This window comes from Eleginops maclovinus, chromosome 23, assembly GCF_036324505.1.
Source record: "Eleginops maclovinus isolate JMC-PN-2008 ecotype Puerto Natales chromosome 23, JC_Emac_rtc_rv5, whole genome shotgun sequence".
Lineage (NCBI taxonomy): Eukaryota > Metazoa > Chordata > Actinopteri > Perciformes > Eleginopidae > Eleginops > Eleginops maclovinus.
The window spans coordinates 10,816,656-10,844,259 of NC_086371.1; the positions used below are offsets into that span (position 1 = coordinate 10,816,656).

Sequence of the window (27,604 nt, forward strand, 5' to 3'; positions counted from 1 at the left end):
CTTGACATTTTTCGAGAAAAAAAGTGGCAATTTTCACCAGAAAGTGGCCATATTTGTACTCTCAGTGGGCTGACTTGGACTAGCATGAGTAGTGCTGCGACCATTGGAGATAGAGAGCACAAATGATTATCTCTACTGTGGACAACTTTTATTCAAATAAAGAGGCAATCTGTCCAATTCAGATGATCCAGAGTCCCATTAATCTTCCAAATCAAAGTCAGCATCCAGCAGTTTCTATGTGCTGGGGACCTGTACTATACATTTCTAAAATAAATCTTTGGATTACTCAGTATTTCCGGGGTTAAGCTCCACAGACTGTCAGCTCAGGTTACCATCTTGAAGTAAATATATCCACAGCCTCACCGTTTTTAACCAAATGGTAATGTTAATATTTCTATGATTGTACAGGTTATTAAAAATCGAATTGCTCTACACGATAAATGACTGTACTCTGTTTGATTTAAATACACTAATACGTTGCAGTACTTGCAGTACACGCCTGTAAAAGTAAAATGTATTTCATTCCATTTTTTACAAGTTATATTTAGAATAATGCCTTGAACAGTGTAGTGCTGTTGACAGAAATGTTAGTAGTGCAAATAGTCTACAAAACCAACTTGGCAGTGGTTTATAAGCATTTCCTAATTCTAAACAGACCTGTAAATTAATCTAAAGCTATCAATGAGGTTTTCCTTGTTCTGTAATGTATGAAAACTGTAAGGGGAATTTATTTAAACAGAATTTGTATAGGAGTGAAACTGCCCACGCCTCAATGTAACCGTGATCACAGAAAAATAAAGCACAAATGTAATGCATGAAGTTCATAGCTGCCATTTGGTGCCATGTATGGGTCACTCAATCTCGGTGAAGTGGAACCACAGCACCCAAGTTCAAGATAAAAGGAAGGACGGAGCGTAACCATAGCCTTGTGTTTCCTCAGAGCTTTGTTTGACTATGACCGAACGAGGGACAGTTGCCTGCCCAGCCAAGGCCTCAGCTTCTCTTACGGAGACATCCTGCACGTCATAAACGCTTCAGATGACGAGTGGTGGCAGGCGAGGCTCGTCACACCACATGGAGAGAGCGAGCAGATCGGGGTCATTCCCAGCAAGAAAAGGTACGTCTCCTCTGCTAACACCAAGCTAACGTGGCTACTCCCGTTCATCCCCAGCCCGAACTTATATTCCCAGTGTTATCCATCGTCGTAACCCCGCCCCTTTCTTCACACTGTACATTGTATTTAATAAGCGATCCGTGCACACTTATTGGAAATAATACCCTACTTTTAAATGTGGCTCTTCATTACGTTTATTTGAACGATAGTCTACAGATGTTTTATCTTCCACTGTCAACATCCTTTTTTGTTTTCACATTATGTGCAACGCCTTGTGTAAACATGCCGCTGTAACGGGGGAAAAAGTCCCACTTTGAGATCAGTCAAGTAAATCTTATCTTATCTCGTATTTCCCCCCCCAGAGTTGAGAAGAAGGAGCGGGCCAGGTTAAAAACGGTCAAGTTCCACGCCAGGACAGGCATGATTGAGTCCAACAGGGTAAGTGTAGAGGGCCATCTGCTCCCTGCCCCGCTGCCAGCGAGGCTCCAGAGCTGCTGCTGGGCTCCCAGGGAGATGGCCTACTTCCCCCTGTGTGTGGGAAAGAGACCAGCACCTGCTCTGTGAAGCGAGCACACACAAAAAAAAAAGAAAAGCTCGTATTACTGTACAGATTACACAGAAGCTCCGCGGAGAGGAGAGCTCCCCGTAACCTCGGCGGCTCCAGTGATATTAAGAAATGTGCACCCCCAAAAATGTCTATCAGAGGCGGGTCTGTCAGATGTAATTTGCAGGAGTGTAAACCAGCTGTAATGTTGTGTCTGTATCATCTATAATGCACGCAGATCCAGCTTAATGGAACTGTTTTAAGTTGGTAACCAGACGCTGTTTACTCCACGTTGATATGCCATTCATTTCCACCCATTACCTGCTTCTCATTTTCATTATTTGATGTGTGATTGTTTTGTTTGCATTTTCATTTTTTCATTTTTTTTGCATGGGCGTCGAGTACCCTCATTGAAACCCATTCTGTTTTTGTTTTCACCCTCTCGTCGACCCCCCTCCCTCCCCCCCTTCTCACCCACACATCGACAAGCAGCCAGTCAAAGTAAAGCGCAAAAAAAGCTTCAACCTGTCACGCAAGTTCCCGTTTTACAAGAGCAAGGAGAATATTGTGCAGGAGTTGGTGGAGTCCGAACGTGAGTACCCCGCTGTGTGATGAAGGGGGGGGTGGGGTGGGGTGGGGGGTGTGTTGTGTTTGTTTTTTTTTCTCTCTCGTCCTATCCCCTTCATGCTTCAGTTCTGTCTCTCAACTCTCATCTCTCCGCTCACCTCCAGGGGATGGTTTGTGTCACGGCACCGCTGTCATCCCTTTTTCTCACTGTCCCGGAGAGACGCCCCACACACACACACACACACACACATCAAGCTGCAGGTGTGAGAGGGGTGGGGTGGGGGGGGTCTCTCCGGTGTGTCTGCATCTGTCTACGGGCTCCAGAGGAGTGTGTGCTGCCAGCCGTGTGTGTGTGAGTGTGTGCTTGGCTGCATTAACACGCAGGCCCCCCTAACACGGCGATGCTGCTCCTTGTGTAAGTCCTGATCAACCCGGCAGCGAGTCGCTGACCCACAACAAGAGGAATCTCATTAACTGGACGGAAGCTTTAACACTTAACAGGTCAAAATCCCGCTTTAATGGGATTGGGCCTGTGTAATTGAAAGGCCGTGGCTTACTATGAACAAAGTGGGGCTCAGGCGTAATGAGTACAGCGGCGTGTGTCAGCGGGCCAGGCAAGCAGCACTCCTCTTCCTCTCTGCCCCGACTCTCACTAACCTCTTCTTCTTCCTGTCTGCTCTCTTCTCTTGGTTTCTGCTCTCACCTGTCGGGACACCTAGGACTTCCCAGGGTTAAGCGATGACTTTTATGGATCAAAGAGTTTGAGTAAGTGTGTGGTTGTACTGTGTCAAGCAGCTGTCCCCTGAGCTCACAGAAAAATGCTTTGTCACTGCAGACCCAGCTGGGAATGCTAAACCACACACATCTAGTCTGGAGTTACGCACACACACACACAGACACACACACACACACAAACACACACACACAACATTACTCAGATTCACTAAAATATGCATTCACAGGGGAGGGTGAGTGAGCGTTACACTTATTCTGGATGTCTCATGGGGTCTTTATAATAATTTTTTTGCAGCGTTCTGTCAGATAAGGTCACACAGAGCCGGAGTGTATCTGTCACCAGAGGGTTTCTCTCCGGGTCGGAAACACGTTTCCCTCCCAGCTCCCCCGAGTCAGCCGGCTCCTGCCTCCCTCCTGTGGACGGCTGAAACGCCTCGATGTTTTCTTTGTCTTTTCCTTGAAATGAGATCCGCTGCCACAGGCACAGATCTAGCAATAGGAAGCATTGGCCAGGGGATTGTGGGTCGTTTGGGATACTGTCACAGGAAACACTCAATTTCCTATTGCTTGCACCTAAAACCACTTCCCTAATATTGCGAGAGCATGGCTTCCGCACCGAACAAGACTTCTGCTTTCTTTATCCTTTTTTTTAAGACCTAGATGTCCAGAAGCAGTTTTTTTTTTTTCTTTTGCATAATGCTGTCGAAGCAGGTGAAAGTCACTTTCACCAATAAGATAATTAATTCTAATTTAACTGTGGCTCTACTGTTTTAATCTTCTTTTTACCTAAATGATCTGCAACTCACTCTCTCGTGCTTTTGCAGAATGCCTGACATCCAACACAAGTGACAGTGAAAGCAGTTCGAGTGAGTCACCTCAATTTCTCATGGTTTCTTTCACACTGCCCACATAGATGAATAACATTCTACCTGTGAAATGACAACTGTAAATTAATATTCCTCCTGGTCTTTCATCAGCCATGCCAATCTTATTGTGCTCCTTTTAAAACGAGGGGTAAACTTTTGATCGTTTTGTTTTTTACAGAGGGACAAGAGGACACGATTCTCTCATATGAGCCGGTCATTCGACAGGAAAGTGAGTAAAGCTTCTCCACGGTTGAAACTGAAGCCTGAGTGATTGTACGTTTCTTTACGCATCGTCACCTCGCTGTATTCCTCTCCACCGCAGTCCACTACACGAGGCCTGTGATCATCCTGGGCCCGATGAAGGACAGAGTAAATGATGACCTCATCTCTGAGTTCCCCCACAAGTTTGGCTCCTGCGTACCTCGTGAGTCCACAGCAACGCTCGTATCCAAACAGAGCTACTGAGCAAAACAAGCGATGAAAATAAACTCGCTCTTCCTCCCACCGCAGATACGACTCGTCCGAGGCGAGAGAACGAGATGGACGGACAGGACTACCACTTTGTGGGCTCGCGGGAGCAAATGGAGAAAGACATTCAGGATAATAAATTCATCGAAGCCGGCCAGTTCAACGAGAACCTGTACGGGACGAGCATACTGTCGGTCCGGACTGTGGCTGAGCGGGTAAGCACAGTGGGTTAATGCAGGGTTCAAGATCTACACTCTAGAGTTTTTTATAAACAAAAGAACCTAGATATCACTAATGATTGCCAGTCATTCTACAAGTAAATGTTGTGACATTATTGTGTTTTTGGTTGAAATAATACCATAAAAACACCAGATTCAGATGGATAGATACTTTATTGATCTGGGAAATAGGGAAATGTATTGGTTCCAGCAGCAGTGATAAGCATTACACAAGTTAAAAAGATAAACATATAATGCTTAATGAAATGAACACTAGCAGCAACTAAATACACATTCTAGAGTATTTAAATAATACACAATATACTGAAATATTGAGTACTCTACAATTCAAAGTCTCACTAGGCTACAGGAATATATAGAAATGTCCTATAGACACATAATGGCATTGGATTTACTGTTTTATTTAGGGTAAAGAAATCAAGCCTAGAAGATTTTAACATTTTGAATTGCCCTCCCTTGCAGCAGGGGAAGCACTGCATCCTGGATGTGTCTGGGAACGCCATCAAACGACTGCAGCAAGCACAACTCTATCCGATTGCCATCTTTATTAAACCAAAATCCATTGAAGCCCTAATGTGAGTTTGACCTCCTGTAGCTGAGACACGAGTGAGCGTAAGTGTGTCTCCGACGCTCACCACAGCTCTTCTCCTTTTCAGGGAAATGAATAAGAGGCAGACGTACGAGCAGGCCAATAAAGTCTTTGACAAGGCTGTGAAGCTGGAGCAAGACTTTGGAGAGTTTTTCACAGGTTGGTCTCACTGCCCCTTGTTTTGGGTCACACATTCACATTTAAAATGATATTTAATCGGTAAATTATATTGTAGATTAAACATTCAGACTTAAACATATTCAGTTTAGCTGTCTGTCCATCACACAAGACGAGCTAGAGACAGATGTTCGGCACTTTAGCCAGAAGATTACTCAAAAACAATTGAGTTAAAAAAAGTTCTCATTGAAAACTGATTTTCTGTAGAACAACTTCTTGATTAATCAACTGTAAACTTTCAGACCCTTTAGTTTTTTTAATGCGTAAATGTACCCTTTACTATATGAAATTAAAAAAAACATATTTTTCCTTCCTGCATGAAAAACTACTTCAAAATAAATCTATTTTTAACTGTCTGACGAACAACCTGATCAAAAGCTTAGCGTTCCGGATCCTATTTCTGCTTTTTCAATTAGTAAAGATAATCATTTGCCTATATTGTGTGTGTGTGTGTGTGTGTGTGTCCGTGTGTGTGTCCGTGTGTGTGTCCGTGTGTGTGTCCGTGTGTGTGTGTGTCCAGCTATCGTACAGGGTGACTCACTAGAGGAGATCTACAACAAAATCAAGCTAATCATCGAGGAGCAGTCCGGGCCCTACATCTGGATCCCCTCCTCAGAGAAGCTCTGAGCTCCCTGCCCCGCCTCCCTTCTCTGCAGAGCTGCAGAGCTCCCCTCCTGCCTCCAAGAGACCCCACCCAAGCCCAAATAGCCCCCCCCCCCTCCTCACTTCCTTTTTGCAGATATGTTTCATATCAAGTTTTAGTGTCATCATTATGTTACTCTCTAAATGAAAAAGAAGTCTTATCACCATTACTGTGACTGTGCACACCCCTGCATGAGTTTCTCAACAAATCCATTCAAGACTGGAAATGCCATTCCAAAGGAATATGTCAAATGAAAACAAAAGGGAAAAGGAATAAATCCTTTTGTGAACTGGGACTGACTGAAGATCAGAATGTTACAGGAATCTGGGGGAGGAGGAGTCGGGATTCAAAAAGAGAAGTTGCAGGGAACCAGAGACAAATCATACCGAGTCGGAACACTTTGTAAATGTTCATCAAATCACATTTAAAAAGACACGCAAGACGAGAAGTGAAGACCAATAAAGGTTTGTTTTTTCTTTTTCTAAAAAGACTGGATAAAATCGAGCCCTGCTGATGGTACTGTTCAAGGAGTCGTCTCTTGTTTATAATGACTGAGGAAATTAGTGGAGCCGACAAACTGGTGATCTATTTATCACAAAGCAGCTTGCTGTTTGGTCGTCTGTGCTGCAGCTGATTAAGACATCTCGCGAGGCGGATCAAGAGGAAGAAATGCGTTGTGAATCTCTACATTTATATTATGAAATCACAAGATAAATGACAAAATCCCACTGAGATTTTACTACATATTAAAAACTACACATTTTACACTTCACTAGAATTGTCAATTTGGAGGGCTGTTAGATTTCATTTTTCTTTTTTTCTCTTTCTTTCTTTGTGGGATTTTTTGCTTGTGGTTTTTAGCTGCTCTGTGTAAAGGACGGGGGTAGAGAAGTGTAACTGGGCTCTCTGCAAAACACCAGCTGCCTTACATCAAATACAAATTCAGTTTTGTGACTACCTGTTGTCGGTGAGGGAGGCTGCACACAACTTAGGGAAAGAGAGGAACTACTCTCCTCTTTTCTCCATTTCTTTTGTGTCCAACTGCCAGGAGGCCTGACTTGAGTGCAATAGTTAAAACAAAGTCTCACCTCTGCAATAGATGAAGTCTCACCCGTGTGGGCGCTTTTTCTCCCCCGTATTTCAACCTTCCTTCCTATTTAATGAAATAATTTGGCCATTGGATTACACTTTGAACAGCCGGCGCCTCCTTTGTCATGTTGAGCAGCAGATCACCCGATTACACTCTCTGCCTTCCAAGAGGATTCTCTTCTGATTGAATGGTCACATGGTACTGTCCTATCTGCCGCCCTGATGGTGGCCTTAAAACGGGTAGAACAAGACAATAATTGTATTGGATGTCCTAACGATTAAAGAGTCAATATAACCTGTTTTTTGAATTGTCCCCCTGTCCCCCTACCAAAAAAAATAACACTAAAGTCGGGTTTGATTAAAAAAGAAACCTACATGCTTTGTGGATCTATACACGTATGAGTCCTTGTTGGCAGGTGCTGAACCACTGTGTCGAGCTTTCAGTGCGTCTGGAGTGAGCTAGAGCAGCTTACAGATACCATTTCCCCCCCGCCACTGAAAGGCCACGTTAGGGCAGAGAGTTCAGAGCGGTCAGATGTGCTGATGAGTGCTGTCGCTTAGCTGAAGGCAACCTAACGGCGTGATCAGGCTCTATGTGTCTTCTCTTCTTTCGTGAGCTTGTTCAAGGCCGTCGGTGTGGTAACCTTTGAGTCAGCTCTATGGCATCACCAGGATTGAAACTGCTCCCCCCCCCCCCACCATGCAGATGTTTGTGTGCATGTGAGCGAGTAAGTCTGGAGAAAGAGGAACACTGCGCCCCCCCCCCCTCGATCCTGTGATCGCTTTCCTCCTCAGCTTTTTGACGAGTGCAAAGGAAGTTTTTTTTCCCCGTCTTCTTTTTAGAGAGCCAGACCCAACAGGAAGTGGTAACCGAGACCTCTGGGTCCCCTGCTCTCTCCCACCCACAGAGCACCTGTACCTGCAGGCATTTTCTGAACAGGTGTGCCCCCCCCTGCCAGGCACCACTGCTAAACCAGCTGTCATTACCTGTGTCAAAACCAGAGTTCAGGGAATAACCGAAGGGAACAGAGCCATTTATAAACTGCTTGCAGACTGTTTCAAAGGGTGTGGTAGCTGTACAATGTAAATAAGCCCCCAGCAGATCCCCCTCACCTGTGCTTCATGCATGTGTGAATCAACTGGGACAAAAACATGTTTTATAGACCACAAATGTCAGGTAAGTAAAGTTTGAGCTACTCTTGAGATATAATTTCCATACAAATGTGCTGTATTGTTGGTATTTCTCTTCAAATGCCTATTGGAAAACTTAACTAGTCAGTTGGGAATTCAATTCCCTCAAGTAGGGCCTGTCTACATGTGATTTCTTGTGGAACGTGTCTGGGTGTATAGATTTAAAAAATATATATATTGTAAAATAATTAAAGAGATGCAGGCAGAAACCTACACAGTATCACAGAAACCAGGAGCATTGATCAATACATCATTAGAAGTTTAGCATTGGTCCTCTCTGGTGTTTAGTTGAAATCCAGCTGACTGTTAACAATGTGCGTGGTATTCATACCTCAGTCAGCCATGTCCAAGCCCAAAGAACTTGATTTCATTTGAACTCTTTCCATTGAGGATGTGGTATATAACGAGATAGAACCTGAATGCCTCTGTGTGTGTATAATTGATGAGGGTCTTTGTTCTGATGAGAGAAATGATGACATATATGCTTTTATTTTTTGGGTGGGGGGGTCAGGGTTCTTGTTTGTACTTTTGGGTGATGATGTTTATGTTATAGCACATCTGTGCAGTAAGTGCTTGCAAACATGAACCCTTTGATTGTACAGTAGTTTCCTTCCTGTCACTGCAGGTGGTACAGCCTATCAGGACACTCGGCCTCATGGTCTTCCTTGTCCTAGTCATGAGGGAACAGTCCTGCAACTTTTGTTTGGGTTTTATTTTGGGACTTGACAAGAGTTTATTTGTTTGAAAATAAAATATGTGACTCAGTTATGATATTGATCCGCTTTTTATTGCACTCTAAACCACTGAGTGGATTTGAAAATAAGTGTAACGATTATTCCCATTTGTTTTGTCTTTATTGACGGATTGTAGAAAAGGGTAGGAAGCATGAGGGAACCAAAGACCAAGGACTGGATGTGGTGTGTGTCTCAAGACCCCACAGTTTCAGAGATTTGAAGCAACACTTAAAACACTGAGGGAACTCTGATGAACATTAAAGCAACATTGGAAACGCCGAGCTGGAACGAGCTGCTGGAACTGATACGGTTCAGATAACGACGGGAAACGAGGGGCTGAAGGCAGCTCATTCATTCCTCCATGAGGCAGTTCCTCTTGGCTCTGTCCAGCCGGTCCAGGATCTCAGTGTAGAGTCCAGACATCTGTGGGTTCACGAGAAACAACCGTTCAGCTCTGAAAGGTCTCTGTTTTTAGTGCAAAGCTTTTGTCTCATTTGCCTCACCAGTAAATCACCATCTGATGTATTGCTTCTTAGGAAAAGGACATGAAAGTCTGCCACAGTTTCAAATAATTTCAGGGGCCTGCCATCAATATAAGACAATATTAAATACCCATCTAACAATTAATTCCATTTATATCTAACAAGACATAACTTAAATCAGTTCTACATTTTGTTTCTATCTCCGCTACTTTTTCTGAATTTCAAAATCAGGGCGTATCTTCAGATGTGTATCAATGTTTTCTTTTAGGATTGCTGCCCCCCCCCCTACTAACATGCAGGACCATTCTTCCTCTTTAATGCTCCACAGCTAAAGCCGCCCCAGTCTGCTCCCCCCCCCCCCCTCCCTCCCCCCTTCCCTTCCACCCATCCTGCACCTTTTTCTCATAGCTCTCCTGCAGGGACCCCAGGTGGCGGATGAAGCTGATGGCGAGGCCGCACCACTTCTCGGCCTCGGGGTACTGCGCCAGGCTGTACAGCAGGACCCCCGTGTTCCAGGCCCGCGTCAGCAGCCACAGCGTCTCCATCTCCGGGAAGTCGTCCGGCTGCAGAGAGCAGGAAGACGTTCAAAAGGACACCTGGGTGACTCCTGAAGCCAAGTTCATGGAAGGAAATCTGTGGGAGTCACTTTCCCCAAATCCTGTTTGTTAACCTTTACTAATCCTTTGGAGTCTCAAACCGACCGTAAACACACTCAACGGTTTTTAACATTTCTAAAGTTTCATTCCTTCTTCACACTTCTTTAATCCCGGGCTTTCACTTTGATCCAAAGAATTCCAAAGCTTTCCAGTGATAACTCCGACTGAGAAGGGGAAATATGCTCTGCCTGTTCAGCAGTGTAATGTCTCATAATTTGATGCCTCTTTCAGAGCCGTGGCTCACCGGCAGCACGATGCCTTGTACAGCACATTAACATTCAGATTGGCAGGAAGGGGCTGGTGAATGGAAGCATCTGCTAATTGAAGTGCTACTGAAAGCCCATTGATAAAAAAGAGGCTTCTAGAATAGCAGGCGGCCATGGAGTGGAGGAGAGGGGGTTAATTATATAGCGGGGAGCCGGTCTGTTGGAGGGAACAGGAGGCGGGTGCCAGGGGAAGGCGCTGTGTGATTGGTGCTGACTCACTGCGGCTGCGATGACGGACAGAGCCTCCTCGTAGTAGTCCCACACCTCCTCCAGCACTCGGGCCTCCACCTCTGACACGCCGCTCGGGAGGGACAACTTGATCAGGCTGTGAACACACTTGCTGAGGCGGGGACACAGAAACAGACTCACGATCAGAAACACTTTCATCCCAATAAGCACTTTGAAATGTCAAGGGTGTTTCCATGCAGAGCGGGGATTGGTTTGCCTGCAGCGGGCCAGGTCGGCCTGTGGTTGTTTCCTGTGCAGCGAGAGAGCCACCCTCAAGGCCTTCTTGCACAGCAGAGGGAAGTGGGCAGGGGGCTCCATGGCCAAGGCTACGCATGGAGAGAGGAAAGAGCGTTCTGCAGATACTCACACGTGTCAGCAGACAAGATGAGCAAATCACAGGAAAGGGGTTTAAAGCTAGGGTTTGTTTTTTGTCTCTTTACCTGCAATGGTCTCCAGCACCTTGGTTTCAACGTGTTCGAGCTCCAAGACGGACTCCAGGACTGTTTCGACCTTGGGGTCGTTCAGCTTCGCTCGAGCTTCAAACTCGTAGAGCAGCAGCAGCGTGTCTGTCGGGTCCTTGGGGAAGCTCCCTGCAGGAACACGGTGGGGATATTTTATTTAGCTCCGTTTGAATCGTGGAAGTGTGCTAGTAACAAACATGGCTTTTATTCAGATAGTACTAAAATGAGCATTTATAAAGAAGTAGCTCACCCAACTAAATGTGATTTCACATGTATTTACAGTGAACAAAGCATCCAACAAGTAGGAACCTTCTTGATTAATTGAAGGAGACATGGGGTCAGCGTTCAACAACAGAAGACTATATCAAAAACATCGGTTGACAAATCTTAACACGACTCTTGCAAAATGATTTAAGTCTCAGTAGCCATAAGTCTTTTTTTGTTTGTTGCATGAACAGTAACGTGTCTGCCTGTGTGAGAAGTTCCCCCACTCTTGTTTTCATGGAGGCGTGCGGGTAAATCAAAGGTTTGTGCGGTGCCACAGGGTGAGTCATTGATCTAAAATCATTTTAGAGGTAAAATATTCCTGTGAGGTACCTGAAGCTTTCAGGGTTTTCCAGACCTCCCAGCAGATCTGAATGTGCTCCAGCGCCTGAGTGAGCTCCTCAGTCTGTGAACACAGAACAATCATTCTGGATCATCATCGCCATCTAGTGTTCACTTTGTCTCCACAGGGGGGGGGTTTCAGGATGAAACACCTACACCAGCACCAGTAATGTGGTTAGTCACCTCTCTACTCCACTAGTCCTGGTAAATTTCCATCATGTGCATGGAGAGAGAGCTAAATGTGGGAGACGGGCAGAGGGAGTGGGAGGCACACCTGGGCAGAGTGAGGAGATTTCCTGCAGAGCTCCAGAGAGGCGGCGGCGGCCATTAGCAGACACGTCTTCTGGCCCATGAGCAGAGTGCGATCAGGAGGGCACAGCTGGGAGAGCTGCGGGTACAGGCACATATCATATTTCCACTTTGCTACAGGACACAGATAAACTGGCTATTCCACAGAGTGAGGTATTCTGCTGACGGTGAAGTTAGGAGACAAAGGGCTCGTTCAGAGTCTTTATCTCAAACTGATATGTTTATCTTTCTGAAACAATATGTTAACTCCCTGTTCTGCTGTTATTGATTCACACACATGTACTGTAGGTATTGATTTATCTCCCTGACGGAGCTCATGAAAGGGAACATGCCTGGTAGGAAAGCACAAAGAAATCCCTCATCCTGTCAGGGCAGCTCTCGCACTGCAGAGCCGAGTTCCAAGCTGTGACACACACACACACACAAAAACACACACACCACACAGATATTCATGCACACAATCACACACAACCAAACACACTCACCCAGCCAGGAAGCCAGTAAGAGACCATCATTTGATAGACACACACACACACACACACACACACACACACACACACACACACACACACAGAAGTGAAGGTGATGCAACATTTTAAGTGAAAGCATTCCATGTCAGATTGAAGTGACAAGGACGGTGTCTCTGTACCAATTTTCCTGAACCAGTTCGCTTCCTCTGTGCGTTTCTCAGCAGGCAGGCGGGACTGGTGTGAAACTTTCTGCAGAGCTGCAGGATTGAAAAATAAATATATATCATGTATATTGACGAACAGCAAGAACATTCTTCACAAAAAGCCAATTCAGCCCGATTCATATGCACTCACCCAAGTTTAGATATGGCAGCAGGACATCCATATCCACATCCCTGCATAGGGTAATGAAAGTCAGTAAATGTGCGTATTTAAATAAAGCTGCAGCAATACCACTGTATAATCAGTCTGTGTTAGGTAACTGCCCTTCCCCTTACCTCGTCTCATCTCTCGATTTTTCAATTGTGGATAGCACCAGTCGAACCAAACACCTGTGAAAAGATGAATGGAGAAGCTGCTGTTGACCTCCTTTCTTTCACCTACTAACTGTTTTACACAGAGACACACTGAGTGGAGGAGCAGGGAATATAGGTCAGTGGATCGCAGAGGTGTTTGGAAAACTAACAGACTCGCTACCATCTCTCAGCAGCACCTAAGCCTTCTGCACTAAATGTTGTCACTTTAAGTGTGAAACTCTACCATTATGTTTCATTTACAACACATGAACACTACATGCTTAAAAATATAAGCAAAACAAAGACATGTGGCATCTAAACGATTACTGTTCTTAAAGCAGCAAACGGGGAAAACAAAGGGCAGGGAAGGAGAGGAAACCAACCTCAAACAGCTCAGTGTCCGTGTCTGTTATGCTCTCTGAAGTAACAGAGCTTTGAGGTTCTGGCCTCCAGGTGATATACTTATCCAGACTCGATTAAATCTGCCATGCAGGCACATTTTTAATAATTGTATTTATCTCTAAATGCTGCAGTCACACAGACCTGAGAGCAGTGAGGACCTGAGCTTCATCCTTGGAGTTTTCACACAAGCTCTCCAGAGCCTTCATGGCAGTCTGCTGCTGTTCGTTCTGCCACAGAAAAACCAGGACCCCCACCTCATTAATGACTCCACCCACCAATCATAATGTTGATAATCATAAAGTCACTAAAATAGGATTCTCTCTTCTAGCCTCTACCTTTACACATTTCTGACAGCTCTTTGCGGCGCGTGGCATGGGGAAGGGATGTTTGTTAATTCCGTGATAACTTTACATGTAGTTTTTATCTCTGTGAGCTTAGTCACAAACATATCAAAACTAACATTTGTCACTACTTATATGTTTTAGTGTGATAGCCTGTCATTCAGTAATGTTTCATCTTGAATTGATTGTTTTTACCCAGCAGTGAGGAGCTTAACTAGAAAGGTGAGACCGGAGTCCAAAACTACGACCCGCCACTCACCACATGCAAGTCAAAACCTATGCTGGGGATAATAACACTGAGCTCAGTCACCATTCACAAGTTTCTACTTCACTACAGTCTCTCATCACTGCAACACATAAGTTTAATGACCCCACTGGTGGTGTCGTCAACGTATGGCGATCAATCTATCGACTGTCCCTTCACTTCCACTTTCTCTATCTTGCTCAGTTACGAGTAGTATTGTACGGAGAATGTTGCCAGTATGAAAGTCAGTGGGGTACATTGCCGATTTGGATTAACCAAAAATCAAAATTTAGAGCACGGTGGAAGTATGTGTAGAAGCAGTGTTGTGGATAATATATATATATATTATTAACTGGCAGATTGACCAAAATTTGAATCTTGGACCCCGGTGCAACATGCTCAAACATCTGCTATCATGACATGTCACAGGTCAGTGCTGTGACAAGGACATGACCCTCATCAGCACCCCACCCCCACACTCTGCTTACTGTGGATCCAAACCCAGGTTTCTGAAGCTTTACCATATCACGCCAACACCACAGGATTGTAAAATGGGACAGTTATTCCAACAGTACAAACACATTAGTTCCCATTAAATCCTATTTTTACGGAGTCAGAATAGTGTGTTCTGCGATGAGTCCTACCTCCAAAGCAATCTGAGCAGCCAGACTGAGCAGATTGGAGGCAGCGTTCTCAGAGACCAGCAGCCCGTCTTCACTGGCAGCAGGACTCTTGGACAGAAGTCCCATCGCATTCAGTGCCTCTGCAGCTGGTACACATCAACAGCCTCACCACAGAGAATATGCTGAACATGTGGCAGTAAGGACATTTTAACACCAGCACCACAACAGCTTTCACTATCACACGACTAATGTTTGCAGATACCTTTCTCCACGTTGTTCTCCTGCACTGCAATCTTGTAGAGACTGAACTGTGTGAAAATGCTGTCAGGATCACATCTCTCTGCTTCTTTAATCGCTTCTTTGGCCTGGAAAACACATGTTTCCAAGTACATGCAAACATACATCACACAGAAACTGTTCAAATATGGAAAGAGCATTTGACATTGTGGCTAGTGACCACTGACCCCCCCCCACTGCATGTACTTCCCTGCTGCTGTGGCTCAAGTTGTCTTACCTTTTCCAGTTGTTTTAGCTGCAGGAAACAGGAAGCTCTGTTCCTCTGCAGTTTGGCTGAATTGGGCTCCATTTGACCCGCCTTAAAGAAACTCAACGAGTAGTTATACCACTGAAGAGCCTCAGAAAAGTTTGTGGCCTGGGAAGAAAGATATAGCATTACGGTTCCGTTATTTATCCTTGTGTGGAAATGAAACGTCATGCACTTAACCTATCCTAACTATTCTGGCCCAGCAGCATCCTTCCATGCTGATAACTATACATGTGTATATACACTGCAAAAACACCTTGTGAATTAAAGATAAACAAGGCTATGTTTAGCCTACCTCAAAGTGTATGGACGCTTTATCCCACAGCATGACATGAAGACTTGTGAGGGCCTGTGGAGTCAGCTGTTTTCCCGTATAGTGGCCTGAGTGGGCGTAATAAATGGTTATATTAATACAGAGGCACATCTACAGAGTATATAATTATAAAATAAACCATGTTCAATAAAGACTCAAAATCTTCGGTATGGTAGAAAATCTGAAACTCAAATAGAAAGTAAACATCAATATACATCCATACACAGTATTACAGCAGAGGCAGAATGATATGTAACCGGGTGCTAAAAGGATGTTGTCTCTGGCTGGCAATATATATATCAGCTCCCTTTCACATTTCATTTAAAGAATATCAGCCTCGCAATCACACGGAAGATTTAGAGTCCTACAGGCTCGAGTGAACAGGTTGAGGAACTCTTTTGTTTCTCAGTCAAACCTCTAAATCAGAGTTTGGGCTCTAAGTAGGCCTCCGGGTACCTGAGTGGAACACTGAATGTAAAACGGAGCAATTCTATTGTTTGCACGGCTCCCACTTTTTGTTCACACTGATGTGATATATGTCTGTAGTATTGTTTTGTTGTTTGGTTAAAAGTTGTGTTGTGTATTTTTACATTTATATAAAATATATTTGTTTAGTTCAAAGACTTGTTACCAGTGATGATATCCTCTATCTTCTGTTTGGCCAACAGCTCCCTGCCCCTCTGCAGCAGCAGTTCGATGTGCATAACGAGAGCAGTTCCCAGGTCAGGGGACGACTCAAAGTGCTGACACGCACGTTTCAAATAGTCAAATGCAAGCACTTCTCTGGAAAATTAAAACAAATATCATTCAGAGTAGAATAGCGAGTGGGCATTCCTTAAAATAAGCAAATGTGATTATGTGCGCATGTTAACCTTCAGCAATGTGTGTGTTTCTGCAAAGTGAGAATGCTAGCAACGATGATGAGGATTTTACCTGTCTTCAGACATGAGGAGCTTCACCGTGCTCAGACACACTTCAAGAGAAACCTTAGATTCCAGCATCCCATTAAGTCCTGAAATAAGATGGTTATTTTAATTGTGTTTACCTCTGTGCATTCACACTTAGGAATGTCTCAGTGATAGCACAATCTGAGCAGCTCTACTAAAACGGCTGACTTGTAAAAGCCTAGTAGTTACATTACTGTAGACACTTATTCTGGAGCAATTCAACTCATCAGTAGCCATATTGAGCTTTTACAAATTCACTTCTCTTTCCAGTAGACTCAGAGAATCGAACTGGCAACCTTTCCTTCCTGAATGCACTTCTCTAACCTCTCAGCCACTAACACACCACTGCTGTCAATGAAAATGAAATTTTGTATAAATAATTCAATGACGTCTGGGTGATAACTAACCTGCTCTGATATCATCGTCGGGGGCCACGCATCTCAGGAGTATTCTGATCTTTAAGTACAGCCCAGAGGCGCTCGTACATTCCTGTCAAATTGCATAGCCCAAAGCATGTGTAAAGCATCTTTCTGTAAGTGTTTCAAAATGCAAACGTATAATGTAATTTGAGAATGATATATAATGTTCCACCTTGTTGGCTAAGCTGACAGCACTAATAGCCTTCTCCTGAAACCTTTGACAGTCCCACTCCAAATAAACAGTAGCCAGGAGCCTCAAGACTTTGGCCTATTGGGATGAAAATGTACAGTTAAAAAATAATGACTATTGTAATTTGCTTGCACTAGATTCTTACCTGGACTTCAGATCCAGGTGCGTACTTCACATTCATTTTCCCGATCCCATAGCTTTGGCTGAAAAATGACAATAATACATTTCCCTCTGTCTGCATTGTGTCCAAGCTTTTTTCTGTTGAAATGTGGCATTTCATTTACCTCAGCCAAAATGCACTTTCCTCAAACTTTCTCAGATTGTAAGTGTCTATTCCAAAGTTGTAGCACATAAGGGAGAGATAGGCAGTCTGCATGGAAACAACATATTCAGCGTTACTGTCCCCTACACTTTAAAAGATGTTGAGATAGTGATAACAGAGAGTTTTTATACATCCTTTGGTAGCCGCAGCAGCATGTCTTTACAGCGCTGCATATAGACCACAGCCTCATGGTGATTCCCTTGAATTAAGGCCTGCGAAAAAATACACTTGAAGTTGATGTTAAATGTCAGCACACAATTTAACATTATCTATCAGCAAAAATGAGATTTCCCCCTCTCATTGTTCAGTTAACATTTTAACTGTCTCACACTTCACACTGCAAGTCTGTCAGAATAGCACTTCCTCAGCTGCCAAATATCACAAGAACAAATATTCACATTGAAGGTGTTGAACATCACATGTGCCGCAGCTCACCGATTCTGCCTGGCAAGAGAGAGTTCGAAGCAGATCCTTTTCGACATCTCCTTTAGAAGAAGTGATGTCAGCAGCACCGTCACCTCTGGATGTTAGTTGGGCATAGAGAGTTTCCAGGCTCTGGAGAAATTGGATGTGGTAGAGTTTGTAAGGAAAACTGTATTAGTGTTTGCTCTAAACAAATCTCTCTCAGTTTCTTTCTTCACCTTCACAGCAAGCCGTAAGAAGTTATCAGCCATCTGGGGATTTTTGCAGTCCAGCCAGGTTCTTCCTGTTTTGCTGGCCATCTGTAAAAACTAGACACTGAGAAACAGACCTTGTCCTCCTGAAAAATGTAGCACTCATAGAACGTGCCTACAGTATTGCTTACCAGGATCTGCTTGCGAATGATGCCCTCTGTTGGATTTTCAGGCTCACAGCAGTACAGCAGACTGCTTGCCACATGACGCACTGCGAGGATGGTGAAAACATTTGACTGTGACATAACGTCTGTGATTTCTCCTCTTGCATTTGGTCAACATTTCAGACGGTGTGTCTGGGTATTTCAGGTGTAATGATCATCAGTAAAATGTTCATGTAAATAAATACTGCAACTGGAAGTGTACCTTTAGCTTTCAGATTTGTACTTATTGTGGTGCCCACATTCTTGGTAACTGCCCAGTTCCACAGCTGGATGGCACACTCCTCCAGCTGAGAGATGAGTAACAAAAATAAATATGCATAACAAAAATTCTACCAAAGTATAAAGGTGTCAAAATGCTATATTAGTAAAGCACAAACCAAGTTTATAGATCTGATTACAAATTGTACAACTTAGTTTAGAAGTAAATTGTGGTGTGAGTTACATTAACAGTCAATCTATTACATAATCTCTTCTGCCTACAATCTTACCTGTGGATCTGGTATTTGGGGGAAATCCTCCAGGCCAGAGACTTCAGAGAAGAGTTTCTCTATCACCTGATCATAATCTGTTGTCTGTTTCTGCAGCAGATTCTCTGTGAGACCTGTGTATGAACAAGAGCAAATCAAGACAATGTTAACCATACAAAAAACTTTAAATGTTTCGCCAAGAAAAAGTTAATGTTGCAATAGCAAATATCCCTTTTGATGTGTGTATTGTGGCAATTTTAGAACATGTTTTGATATTTTGTTGGAGTTTATATGGGAGTGACATACGTTTTGCTATTACAAATCAGTGTAATCTTTGGCGGCTGAACATTGATTGTTTGATAAATTGTTCTTAAATCCCATATACATCACAAGTTGTGGAAGTATTCAAAGATAATAATAAGAGGCTAACATCTCTTCATAAATTGATAAGCCATGACCATAAAATATTTGGTATTTTTATTGAGTTCAGAAATATATATATGTATTTTTTTTATTCTCATTGACGAGCCAATTTTCTGTCCAAATACAAGCAGACCTGTTCTCTATTTTATCTGATAGCACTATAATTATAATAATTCAACATCATTGTTAATACTAAGTACTAACTGTAAGCTTGCCATATTGCATCTTAATTGTATGCTGTATTGAAATCTTGAATCCACTTCTATTAATGTTGGTCATGATTAAGGTAGCAAAGACAAGGACATAAATCAAAAGAAGTCAAGCATATGTGACTGTTAACATTAGCACACATAAACAAGCTAACCTAGCTAGTTAGCCTTAGCTCCTCGCAGTTAAACCTAGCCAATAGTTAGCTAGGTTGATAAACAATGATAATACAAGTTGTAGTAGTAGTTAGACCAGAACAGCTTAAACAGGACCGTCACTTACTTTTCACATTTGAAACAAACAGCTCCATTTCGATTTAAGTTTCACAACTGAAATCAAGGCGAATGTTAGCTATTCACCACAGCGGCATCGAGTTTGATTGACAGCAGTCAAAATGCCCGGGAATTCTTTCGAGGGAAGAGGGAGGAGGAAAGAACGTAGGGGGAAGTGAACGCTCAAACACTTCTTGTGAATGGACGTCTCATTTTAACACAGATAATGGTTTAATCTCATCCAGTCAAGTTAATAGTAAGACTTGGCTATGACAGCTAACAATAAGTATTTAGTGATAACAAACTGGCTTTTAATGTGTGATTGCTGTTACATTGCTCGATTTTAATGTGACTTTTACTTTATTTATTTGTTGTCTTTCTTTTTATATACCTCTGTAAAAGCGAGTTCGAGCACCTGTAAAAGCACATATAAAATGAATGTATTATTATTATTATTATTATTATTATTATTACTATTATTATTATTATTATTATTATTATTATTATTATAACAACAGATAACTGCATGCCATAAAATTAGATGGTAATGGTCATTTGGCATAGTTTGACACTTGATCGCTACTGGCCGAGTTTACACCATATAGGCTACCCTTTACAGAGCACTTTTCCCAGAAACTAGCGCCAGAAAGAAGATCGGAAAAGAACAGTGATGCAGCAAGAAGCAAGCTCGTGAAAACAAGCATAACATTGAGACGTCCATTGATTGTCAGTTAAATATAATTTGCCTTTGCGGTGTTTTTTTGACCCAGTTACAAACGGGAACATTTCCGGGAGTAGCTCCAACCGTAGTCAAGCCACCAACAACGGAGACCGAAACGGAAGCCGGGTCACCCTGTCAACCTTAACCTCCATCGCTGGCAGGTTATACTGTTACTGCGTAAATAAGAGTGAATGTATCACAATGAATTAATACATGTAGACTAATGCTGTTGTGTTTTCTCATTTTGAGGAACTACACTGCGCTCAAAAATGTGTCAAATTTCGCGTTGGAACACAATGGAGCTGATTTCCGGTTACCTCCAAACAATTAATACGTAAGTAGTACTGTTGTCTCGTGTGCTTGTCGTTAGCAAAAATGTTGTCTATTTTTAAAGATCAACTGGTCACTATTGGTGGATTGTATTTAACAGCACACATTTAAAAGTGTGCCTTTTTGGAGAAGAAGCTTCAGCAGATGCGCAGTATTGTAAACACAACACATGGAGTGGTTGTGCAGGAGAAATAGCTAGCTTTTCATAGAAGATCATGTTTTTGCTTCCCGTTTGCCCCACTATTGTTCACTACCTCCCTATTTCCCTGTTGTGGAAATCTAGCCTGCCCATTTTACATTTGACATTTTGCCTTGGTAAACACAGATGCAGGACATTTTAACATTTAATAATTTCAATACCTGCTGGCATGGTAAAACACCAATGTGACTATTAGCTGCAGGCACTTACAATACCTTTTGTTTGCCTTTTCTGTTGGAATAATAAAACATTATAATCTGATCATGACATGTCAACATTGAGATATCTTTATCCTCAAGGTACCAATGTTTTCCTTCTTAAACTGGAGCTAGTTTCACTTTTAACATATTTAATATGGCTTAAAACAAAAACTGAATGTCTAAATGTTTTTGTTTGTCATGCGCCCTCTTTGACATATACATAACCAAAATACATTTCATAGCAGGTCTACATATTTTCCAGTAGGCTACTTTTGGAAATCAACACACTACTTTATTCAGCCATAATAGGCCTATTTACCAAAAGTAACCAGATATTTCGGTCAACATGATTAAACCTGAGACCTTTCCACTTTTAAAATGGCCCGAGTAATCAGAGCAGGCCTTTACTCTGTTAAGAAAGAGCTCTGTTGTTCTAAAATAGGATTGTCAGTGCTTTAAAAGTTACAGCTACTTCTGTTAATTTGGTACATTTAATTTCCAAATCACTATTACTTACTGGATTGATTTGACCCTTTTCCATATTAATGATTTTATATGCCACTTAACATGTGATCCATTATTGAGGATATTGAACTCAAATAGGAAACAGAGAGCTAGGGTCTTGAACCATTAGCCAGCTACAGTTATTGCATGTCAATGTGATGCATGATAGGTTTTATGAAATGTTAATGATTTTCAACTAGTGCAGACTTCTGTCTATGACCCTGGGTTGCAGATTGAGATATGGTTTTGGTTAATATTATGGGCAATAAATCTTATTATTCCCACTACCATTTATTCCTTCAAATTATATTCCTTGCTTCCAAAGCTGCAGAATGAGTGGAGTCTGGAGACTGTGGCTTTGTTTCCACTCAAGACTATCTACAGCCATTTGATCAGCAGGGCAGGCAGTGAGACCCCTCAACCCTTTGCTGAAGAAAGACTTTATTTCTGCTGGTTCATTTTCCCAAGAGATCTTTGCTGTCGTGGCAAAAGGAAGAGTGCATGTCGTGTGTAGAACAAGTTGGTCCCCCATCGTGTGTTTTGAACACCAGATTCTAAAATAACACACTTTAACCCCCCTCCCCATCAGCTAGCAACTTCCAGCTATTGTTCCTCAGGAGACGTTTCTGCTGCCCTCTTAGTCCAGTAGGAATGTCTCCTTTATTGAAGACGTCTTATGGGAACACATGGGACAAAAATTGTTGTAGACAATGCTGTTTCTTGCAAACCTCACCCCTTCCTTTTGTATCTGTGAGCTATCATTCTAAGGTTTGCATTTAGTGAGCTGGTTAAATCTATATCATGAGGTGTCACCATTCGGACTTGTAGATAATTTCTTAGGACTATTAATAATTAAGATGATGTTACTTTCTATACTTATCTGTAATTGTTTCTGTCCTTGCACTGCTGCAACCACCTTTCCCTATCGGGGATCAAAAAAGGTGAATCCTTTTTGACTGGCTTGTCATTGTTATGCCATGAAAAGGTCATTCCAAAGTCCACAAGGCTGTGACATTGAGGGTCCAGTGGCAGAACAAAGTCCTTTACCTCATAAGTTCTCATTTTTTGATTAAACTATGAGAGCTAGCTTTTTTTGTATCCTTTTTTCAGCCACACCTAACAAGTGGTTTGCTTGATCTGTGACTCTTTTGTCTCGGAATCCCAAAAAGCTAAATGACTCCCACAACCGGGATGTTATAAATTATTTCCCATGTATTCATGCGCCATTACAATATTTTCCTGCTACAGGAATGGGAGAGTGATGCTCGATATTTCACCACTTGTGCCCCGCCTCACCCACAACCCCACTCTAGATCCTGTCCCCAAAATGTGGGCTGTTGAGTCCTGACATGGGCGGAAAGGTGAGGGCAGGATGTTCTTATTTACAATGCCTTCTACTGTGACCTGCAGCAGTGGAGTAATTGTTGTAGTGATAAAAGAAAACAGTCTGCGGCACATCCACACACCGCAGGGTACTGCTGGACAAAAGAGGGGATTATTTACATTGATATAAAAAGCAGCATATCCTGTTTCTGTAGTTAAAAATACATCCAGCAAATATTTATTTAAACACCTAGCTTTATCTGATACCACAGATTGTTTAAATTTTAATCCATTTCCTCTTGAGACAAGATTACTGCTGTTACCTTTAACCTCAGCACACAGTAGGTTGATTTTATCAAAGGTAGCTATACAAACAAAGGTCAGTAAATGATCTACCTCAACTAACTGTCATTTAGAAACATGTCTGACAACAGATCAATAAGGTGATATTGGTATTACCGCAATCACATTTGAAACAATGTTGGGATAAATGCCATTATGTTCATTTCAGTTGCCATCAGAGTGGAGTTTTCTACTATGAATAGAATCACTTTGGTTTTATTGAATACATATTTGTCTCCCACGTTGTGTTGCAGGATTACTATAGATAATCATTCCTTCTCATGAACTGATATCTACTTCAGTAGCCTGAAGAAGGGAGTTTGTCCACCCCAAATGTGTGACGTTGCGTCCTCCCTCTGTGTCTCCATAAAACGTGCCTCACGCATGGACTGCAAGTGGTGCACAGAGGCGAGAGGGAGGAGAACTTGTCTGAGGCGCGCAAGAGAGGCAGGAGCTGATTGATTTGGTAGTGTGGGCTCTATCAGACAGCAGTTGGAAGCAGATATACCACTCACTCGACTTTTATTGTTCAACAAACATTTACAAACATTTTAAACACTTTTTTGTTTAATTCGAGAGCACCTGCACCGAGGATACAGCGGTTCACCGGTCTCCTCTCTGCCGGGTCTGGAGTCCCCAGCTGCGCAGGAGAGCTCCCCTGCGAAAGGCGTAATGGGATACAGCTGAATCACTGCTTCTTTTTGCTTGCACACCTGAGGCTTTTTGTGGATTTACAACACGTTTAAGAAAAAGAAGAACAGACTCGTTTATTTACTTTCTTTAAGAACACTTTCATTCAGCCACTCGGGATTTTAAGCTCTACCACGGACTCGTATTACTTTATTTCTAACGCGCGGTTTGGGTTTCGGAGGAGAGTTGGCAGGATGGGCTCATCCGACTGCTTCAGATGGGCCGTTGTCATCTTGTGTTGTTCATCACTCACACATGGTAAGATGTCATTCTTGCTTATAGAGATCTGTTATTTATGCGTAGTGGAGTTTTATACATGAGCTAACAGCGCTGTTTGATTCAATGAATGGCTGATTGCATAGTAGGCTATTTGACAGTCAGCGGTCAGTCATTGGTAGGAATAAAGAGTGGTTTATTTGTATTAATCTTAATAAGTATCTCTATCAACTATCAAGAGTTCAACTATCCGGCTGCCTTTTTTATTCAACATTTTGATTAATGTGTTAGGTTTTTATGGATATTTCCGTACAGTACTACATTTTTCATTTTGTTAATATGATTTGTCAACCGCTATTGCTGTTATGTGACGGAGCTGCAGTTCCTAAACACCCCGCTAGAGGTAGTCTCAGTCCATTGTAACAGGATCATTTAAAATGTTCATAAAATGTGTTGATGTGACAGGTAATTGATGGGCTGATTTTTATATTTCAGTATCAGACTGATTTTATTGCGAGATTTGGTTGATATGATTTGTTTCTCAGATATTCTGAATATGTGGTCAGCCTTTTGTTATATATTATGAAACACATTTTTCCAGCAATTGTTATTTGTGAGTGAACAGGATTAAACATTTTGGGAGGAATGTGCATGTTTCTTCAGACATTATAACCAGCTTCATTGTCTGTAGTGTCACTCCACAAAAACAAGGTGGATGTTCCTCCACCTTGTGCCAGGTCGAGTGTGCCACTGAGATACACTAAGCCTTCCTCACCATTCCGAAATAAACAGCCCATCCAAACAAAGGAAATAGCATTTACCTAAGCCCCCCACCCCCCCATACACTTTTAGCATATGAATCTTTGTCTGAGATGTTTCCTTCACTGTCCACTCACAAAGCGTGGGAAAGACACAAGAAGGAAGCGGATGTAGGGGCAAAAGGCAGCCTTGAATTGTTCTGGCTCGTAAAGGTCACGGAAATGTGACACGCTACCTGAGCAAAGATTTCTTCCCGGCACTCGTGCTTATATTGAGATATGTCAAAATGCATCCAGAAGACAATGGCAGGGAGGAAAGGAGGGTGTTGTTTGTGCTTAAGATCTGAGTGCAAGAGCCATTATTTATTGATGGCACATCACTTTTTTAAAATCATTTTGAGCTGCGTATTCAGTCAATTTTGGCAAATAAAGCACAGGACTGTACAGAAGCACAGAAATGATGGTTAACCAACAAAATTAGATGTAATGTTGCACCCTGTCATTGGTGGAGGAAAGTCATTATATTACAGATATTGACCATTCTACTAAGACATATTTTAACAACCCTTATATATTTTAAAACTTTAATTGTATGATGTGAGTTGAAGTGTTACAAGATAAATACGTTAGACGCAGCTCTTTCTCAAAAGGTCTGCCCTTTGTAGTGTTTTGCTAATATTTCACTTGTAGCTGTTTCTTATTGAAATGTGGCCACAGGTCAAGTGTTTTGTTTCGTGACCTTTTGACTCCATTTTAAATGAAGCATAACGGCTCAGACTGAGAGAGATAAAGATGTTACTGCTGTTTGCGACATGATTATTGCATTTCAGATTTATTTGAGTTCTATTGATTCAGTAAACTGTGTCTGTATCCATGAAGTTTCCGACAATTATTTATTGTGTACTATTGAATTTTTCAAAGAAACAAGTGCTATTTGTAGATTAACAAAGATGTAATCAGTGTTTAAGGGCACATGCCAAAACAAGTGAATCATTGTGGTTATTGAATTTAAACCTGAAAGCGTCCCTGTCCATTAGTCCACATTAGTCGACCCTTTTTCCTTTGTGTTTTGAAGCCGAATCAGGTGATGTTGTGTCTATTATTCTTTTGGATTAATTTGTTTTTTCCCTGCTCGGACACTTGAGATGGAGTGGAAAATGGGAGTGATGAAAGGTCAACCAAGTGCAGTGGGGACTCATTGCTCACCAGCGGTATTTCTGGGTTCATGGAGTTAGCGTAGGAAAAACAACCCCGCACACTCACACTCACCTGGATCGGGAGATTTACGAGCAGGGCGGAAAAAGCCATTCCGTAACAGAGGGATATAACTTAACAAATTGCTTTGCGCGGCTGTTCTTATAGGATAATTGCCGCATCTGTTCCATACCAGGCATATCCATGCTGAGCCAGCAATATATTTTCTTTAAATCCTGCATGAGATTTCAATTTCAAGGAGCTTCTGTCTGCCTACAAGTCTTAACCATGCGTTAGAGAACAGGATTCCTCTGGGTTAACCATTTTGGACTCTCATGCAGGCGATTCCTGTTTGTTGGCTCAACCCAACTTTATATAACCTAGGATGGCCACCCAACATGTCCAGATGTTCCTTTTATTTTGCTTTTTTAAGAGGAGTCTGGGGCATTTCTGCCTCCAAATCTCCAATGGCTAATATACGGCTAATAAAAAAGGCACTCTCCCTAACTGTTGTCTTAACCCTGCAGTAAGCAAAGTGGTGGGGTTTCAGGAAGTCTGTGTGTGAGAGACGCTCCACGACACAGCCAGAGCAGTGGTAGCAACTCCCTATTCTGGCAGGTGGTCCTAAGCCCTGTCAAGTTTTTCACTTTGTGTCGTAAAATGTTGTTTGTCTTGAAAATCTTAACCTCACAAAACAGTGATGGCGCGTGCAGGCGCAGCGTATTGGCTCTCTCTACTTTTATTTGTCTGTGCTTTGATTTGCACAACTTGGTTTTGCTGATCTATGACGACAATAACGGTATTCTGATTCTGTCCGGTTTCTTAACAGGTGGATGACTTGTTCCATTTCTCCATTTAAACCAATACCCTTTAATCATCAAGATAATTTGGTAATTGGTTTCCATTAGATACGATCTTAAGGCTAAACAGATGGCATGCTATCCATAGGACAGGCAGCTCACCTTGACACATATTGGCAACTCTCCATTACTTTTTTGTTCCTATCGACATGACTCACCAAAAGTGACCCTGCACTCTTTTGTTAAATTGTAATTCGCTCTCCACCCTTTCTATGCCTTTTGTTGTCACAGAGTGCAAGGAATAAATCGGCAAGGTTAAACCAGGGAATCATCATGCTGTATTGTTAGTTTTGCCTTGAACATACCCAAAAAAGATCTACTCTTTAGAGAGTTGTGCAGTTTAACAACAGCACAGGAAGTACAGATTAAGTGTACCCTCCTCTATATAAAAGGGAAATGCACATTATTTTCCCGACTTTGGACTTGTGACTTTCTAATTCAGTGACAGTTCAGTCTTCTCGTACAGTATTAGTGGTTTCTATTACTCAACATCAGGCAACATGTTGTTTGGTTGGCACGCAACAACAGCAAGGATGATGACATCTTGCCAACACTTACGCCAGATCATACTGTCCTTTCTTGTATTCATTTTCGCAGTTTATTTGTAATGTTGTTATTTCACCAAGTTTTAATATTGTCAACCTTTAGTTCAATAAAGTGGTCATAATATTAACTCTGTGAAGTTATTGAATTAAAGTACTTTAACAATTGGATGTTAGTCAGCCAAGTATTGTTAGAAGTTGATACAAAAAGGGAAATACAATAT

General features: G+C 42.4%; 3 protein-coding genes across 8 annotated transcripts in view; 2 read left to right on the plus strand and 1 right to left on the minus strand.

Moving 5' to 3' along the window:
• Nucleotides 1–8,993, plus strand: part of dlg3 (discs, large homolog 3 (Drosophila)) — a 72,019-nt gene extending 63,026 nt beyond the window's left edge. For 4 of the 6 annotated variants that reach the window (XM_063876054.1, XM_063876056.1, XM_063876060.1 and 1 more), the window contains 10 exons: nt 941–1,117; nt 1,477–1,552; nt 2,151–2,250; nt 3,785–3,826; nt 4,005–4,055; nt 4,149–4,250; nt 4,337–4,509; nt 4,996–5,108; nt 5,190–5,281; nt 5,820–8,993. In XM_063876054.1, coding sequence (XP_063732124.1) covers nt 941–1,117; nt 1,477–1,552; nt 2,151–2,250; nt 3,785–3,826; nt 4,005–4,055; nt 4,149–4,250; nt 4,337–4,509; nt 4,996–5,108; nt 5,190–5,281; nt 5,820–5,926 — 1,033 coding nt within the window. In that variant the 3' untranslated portion in view covers nt 5,927–8,993. Of the gene's footprint in view, nt 1–940; nt 1,118–1,476; nt 1,553–2,150; nt 2,251–2,944; nt 2,991–3,784; nt 3,827–4,004; nt 4,056–4,148; nt 4,251–4,336; nt 4,510–4,995; nt 5,109–5,189; nt 5,282–5,819 lie in introns of all 6 variants that reach the window. The other 2 variants (XM_063876058.1, XM_063876059.1) reach the window with 1 other exon arrangement.
• Nucleotides 8,994–9,006: 13 nt separating this feature from the next.
• On the minus strand, nt 9,007–19,608 carry tex11 (testis expressed 11). The gene is made up of 29 exons (XM_063876061.1): nt 19,512–19,608; nt 18,621–18,733; nt 18,335–18,419; nt 18,100–18,179; nt 17,936–18,016; nt 17,730–17,849; nt 17,426–17,506; nt 17,257–17,342; nt 17,118–17,175; nt 16,955–17,050; nt 16,771–16,852; nt 16,350–16,428; nt 16,048–16,199; nt 15,399–15,484; nt 15,074–15,211; nt 14,822–14,924; nt 14,581–14,705; nt 13,493–13,578; nt 12,932–12,985; nt 12,789–12,829; nt 12,614–12,691; nt 12,297–12,367; nt 11,930–12,043; nt 11,647–11,719; nt 11,029–11,178; nt 10,806–10,914; nt 10,580–10,700; nt 9,834–10,001; nt 9,007–9,379 (listed from the first exon to the last, which is right to left on the minus strand). The coding sequence occupies exons 1-29, from the start codon at nt 19,537–19,539 to the stop codon at nt 9,308–9,310; spliced, it is 2,730 nt and encodes a 909-aa protein (XP_063732131.1). The 5' UTR covers nt 19,540–19,608; the 3' UTR covers nt 9,007–9,307.
• A 3,922-nt stretch (nt 19,609–23,530) lies between these two features.
• Nucleotides 23,531–27,604, plus strand: part of kdrl (kinase insert domain receptor like) — a 45,739-nt gene continuing 41,665 nt past the window's right edge. The window contains exon 1 of the mRNA XM_063876371.1: nt 23,531–24,068. Coding sequence (XP_063732441.1) covers nt 24,005–24,068 — 64 coding nt within the window. The 5' untranslated portion in view covers nt 23,531–24,004. The remainder of the gene's footprint in view (nt 24,069–27,604) is intronic.

What these genes read in the sequence shown, in the direction of transcription:
- tex11 (XM_063876061.1), bottom strand. Translation starts at nt 19,539, where the DNA reads ATGGAGCTGTTTGTTTCAAATGTGAAAA. An exon ending in TCTTACGGCTTGCTGTGAAG is followed by an intron (nt 17,850 to 17,935) that starts GTGAAGAAAGAA and finishes CAATTTCTCCAG; the next exon opens with AGCCTGGAAACTCTCTATGC. An exon ending in AGGAGAGCTATGAGAAAAAG is followed by an intron (nt 9,380 to 9,833) that starts GTGCAGGATGGG and finishes GTGAACCCACAG; the next exon opens with ATGTCTGGACTCTACACTGA.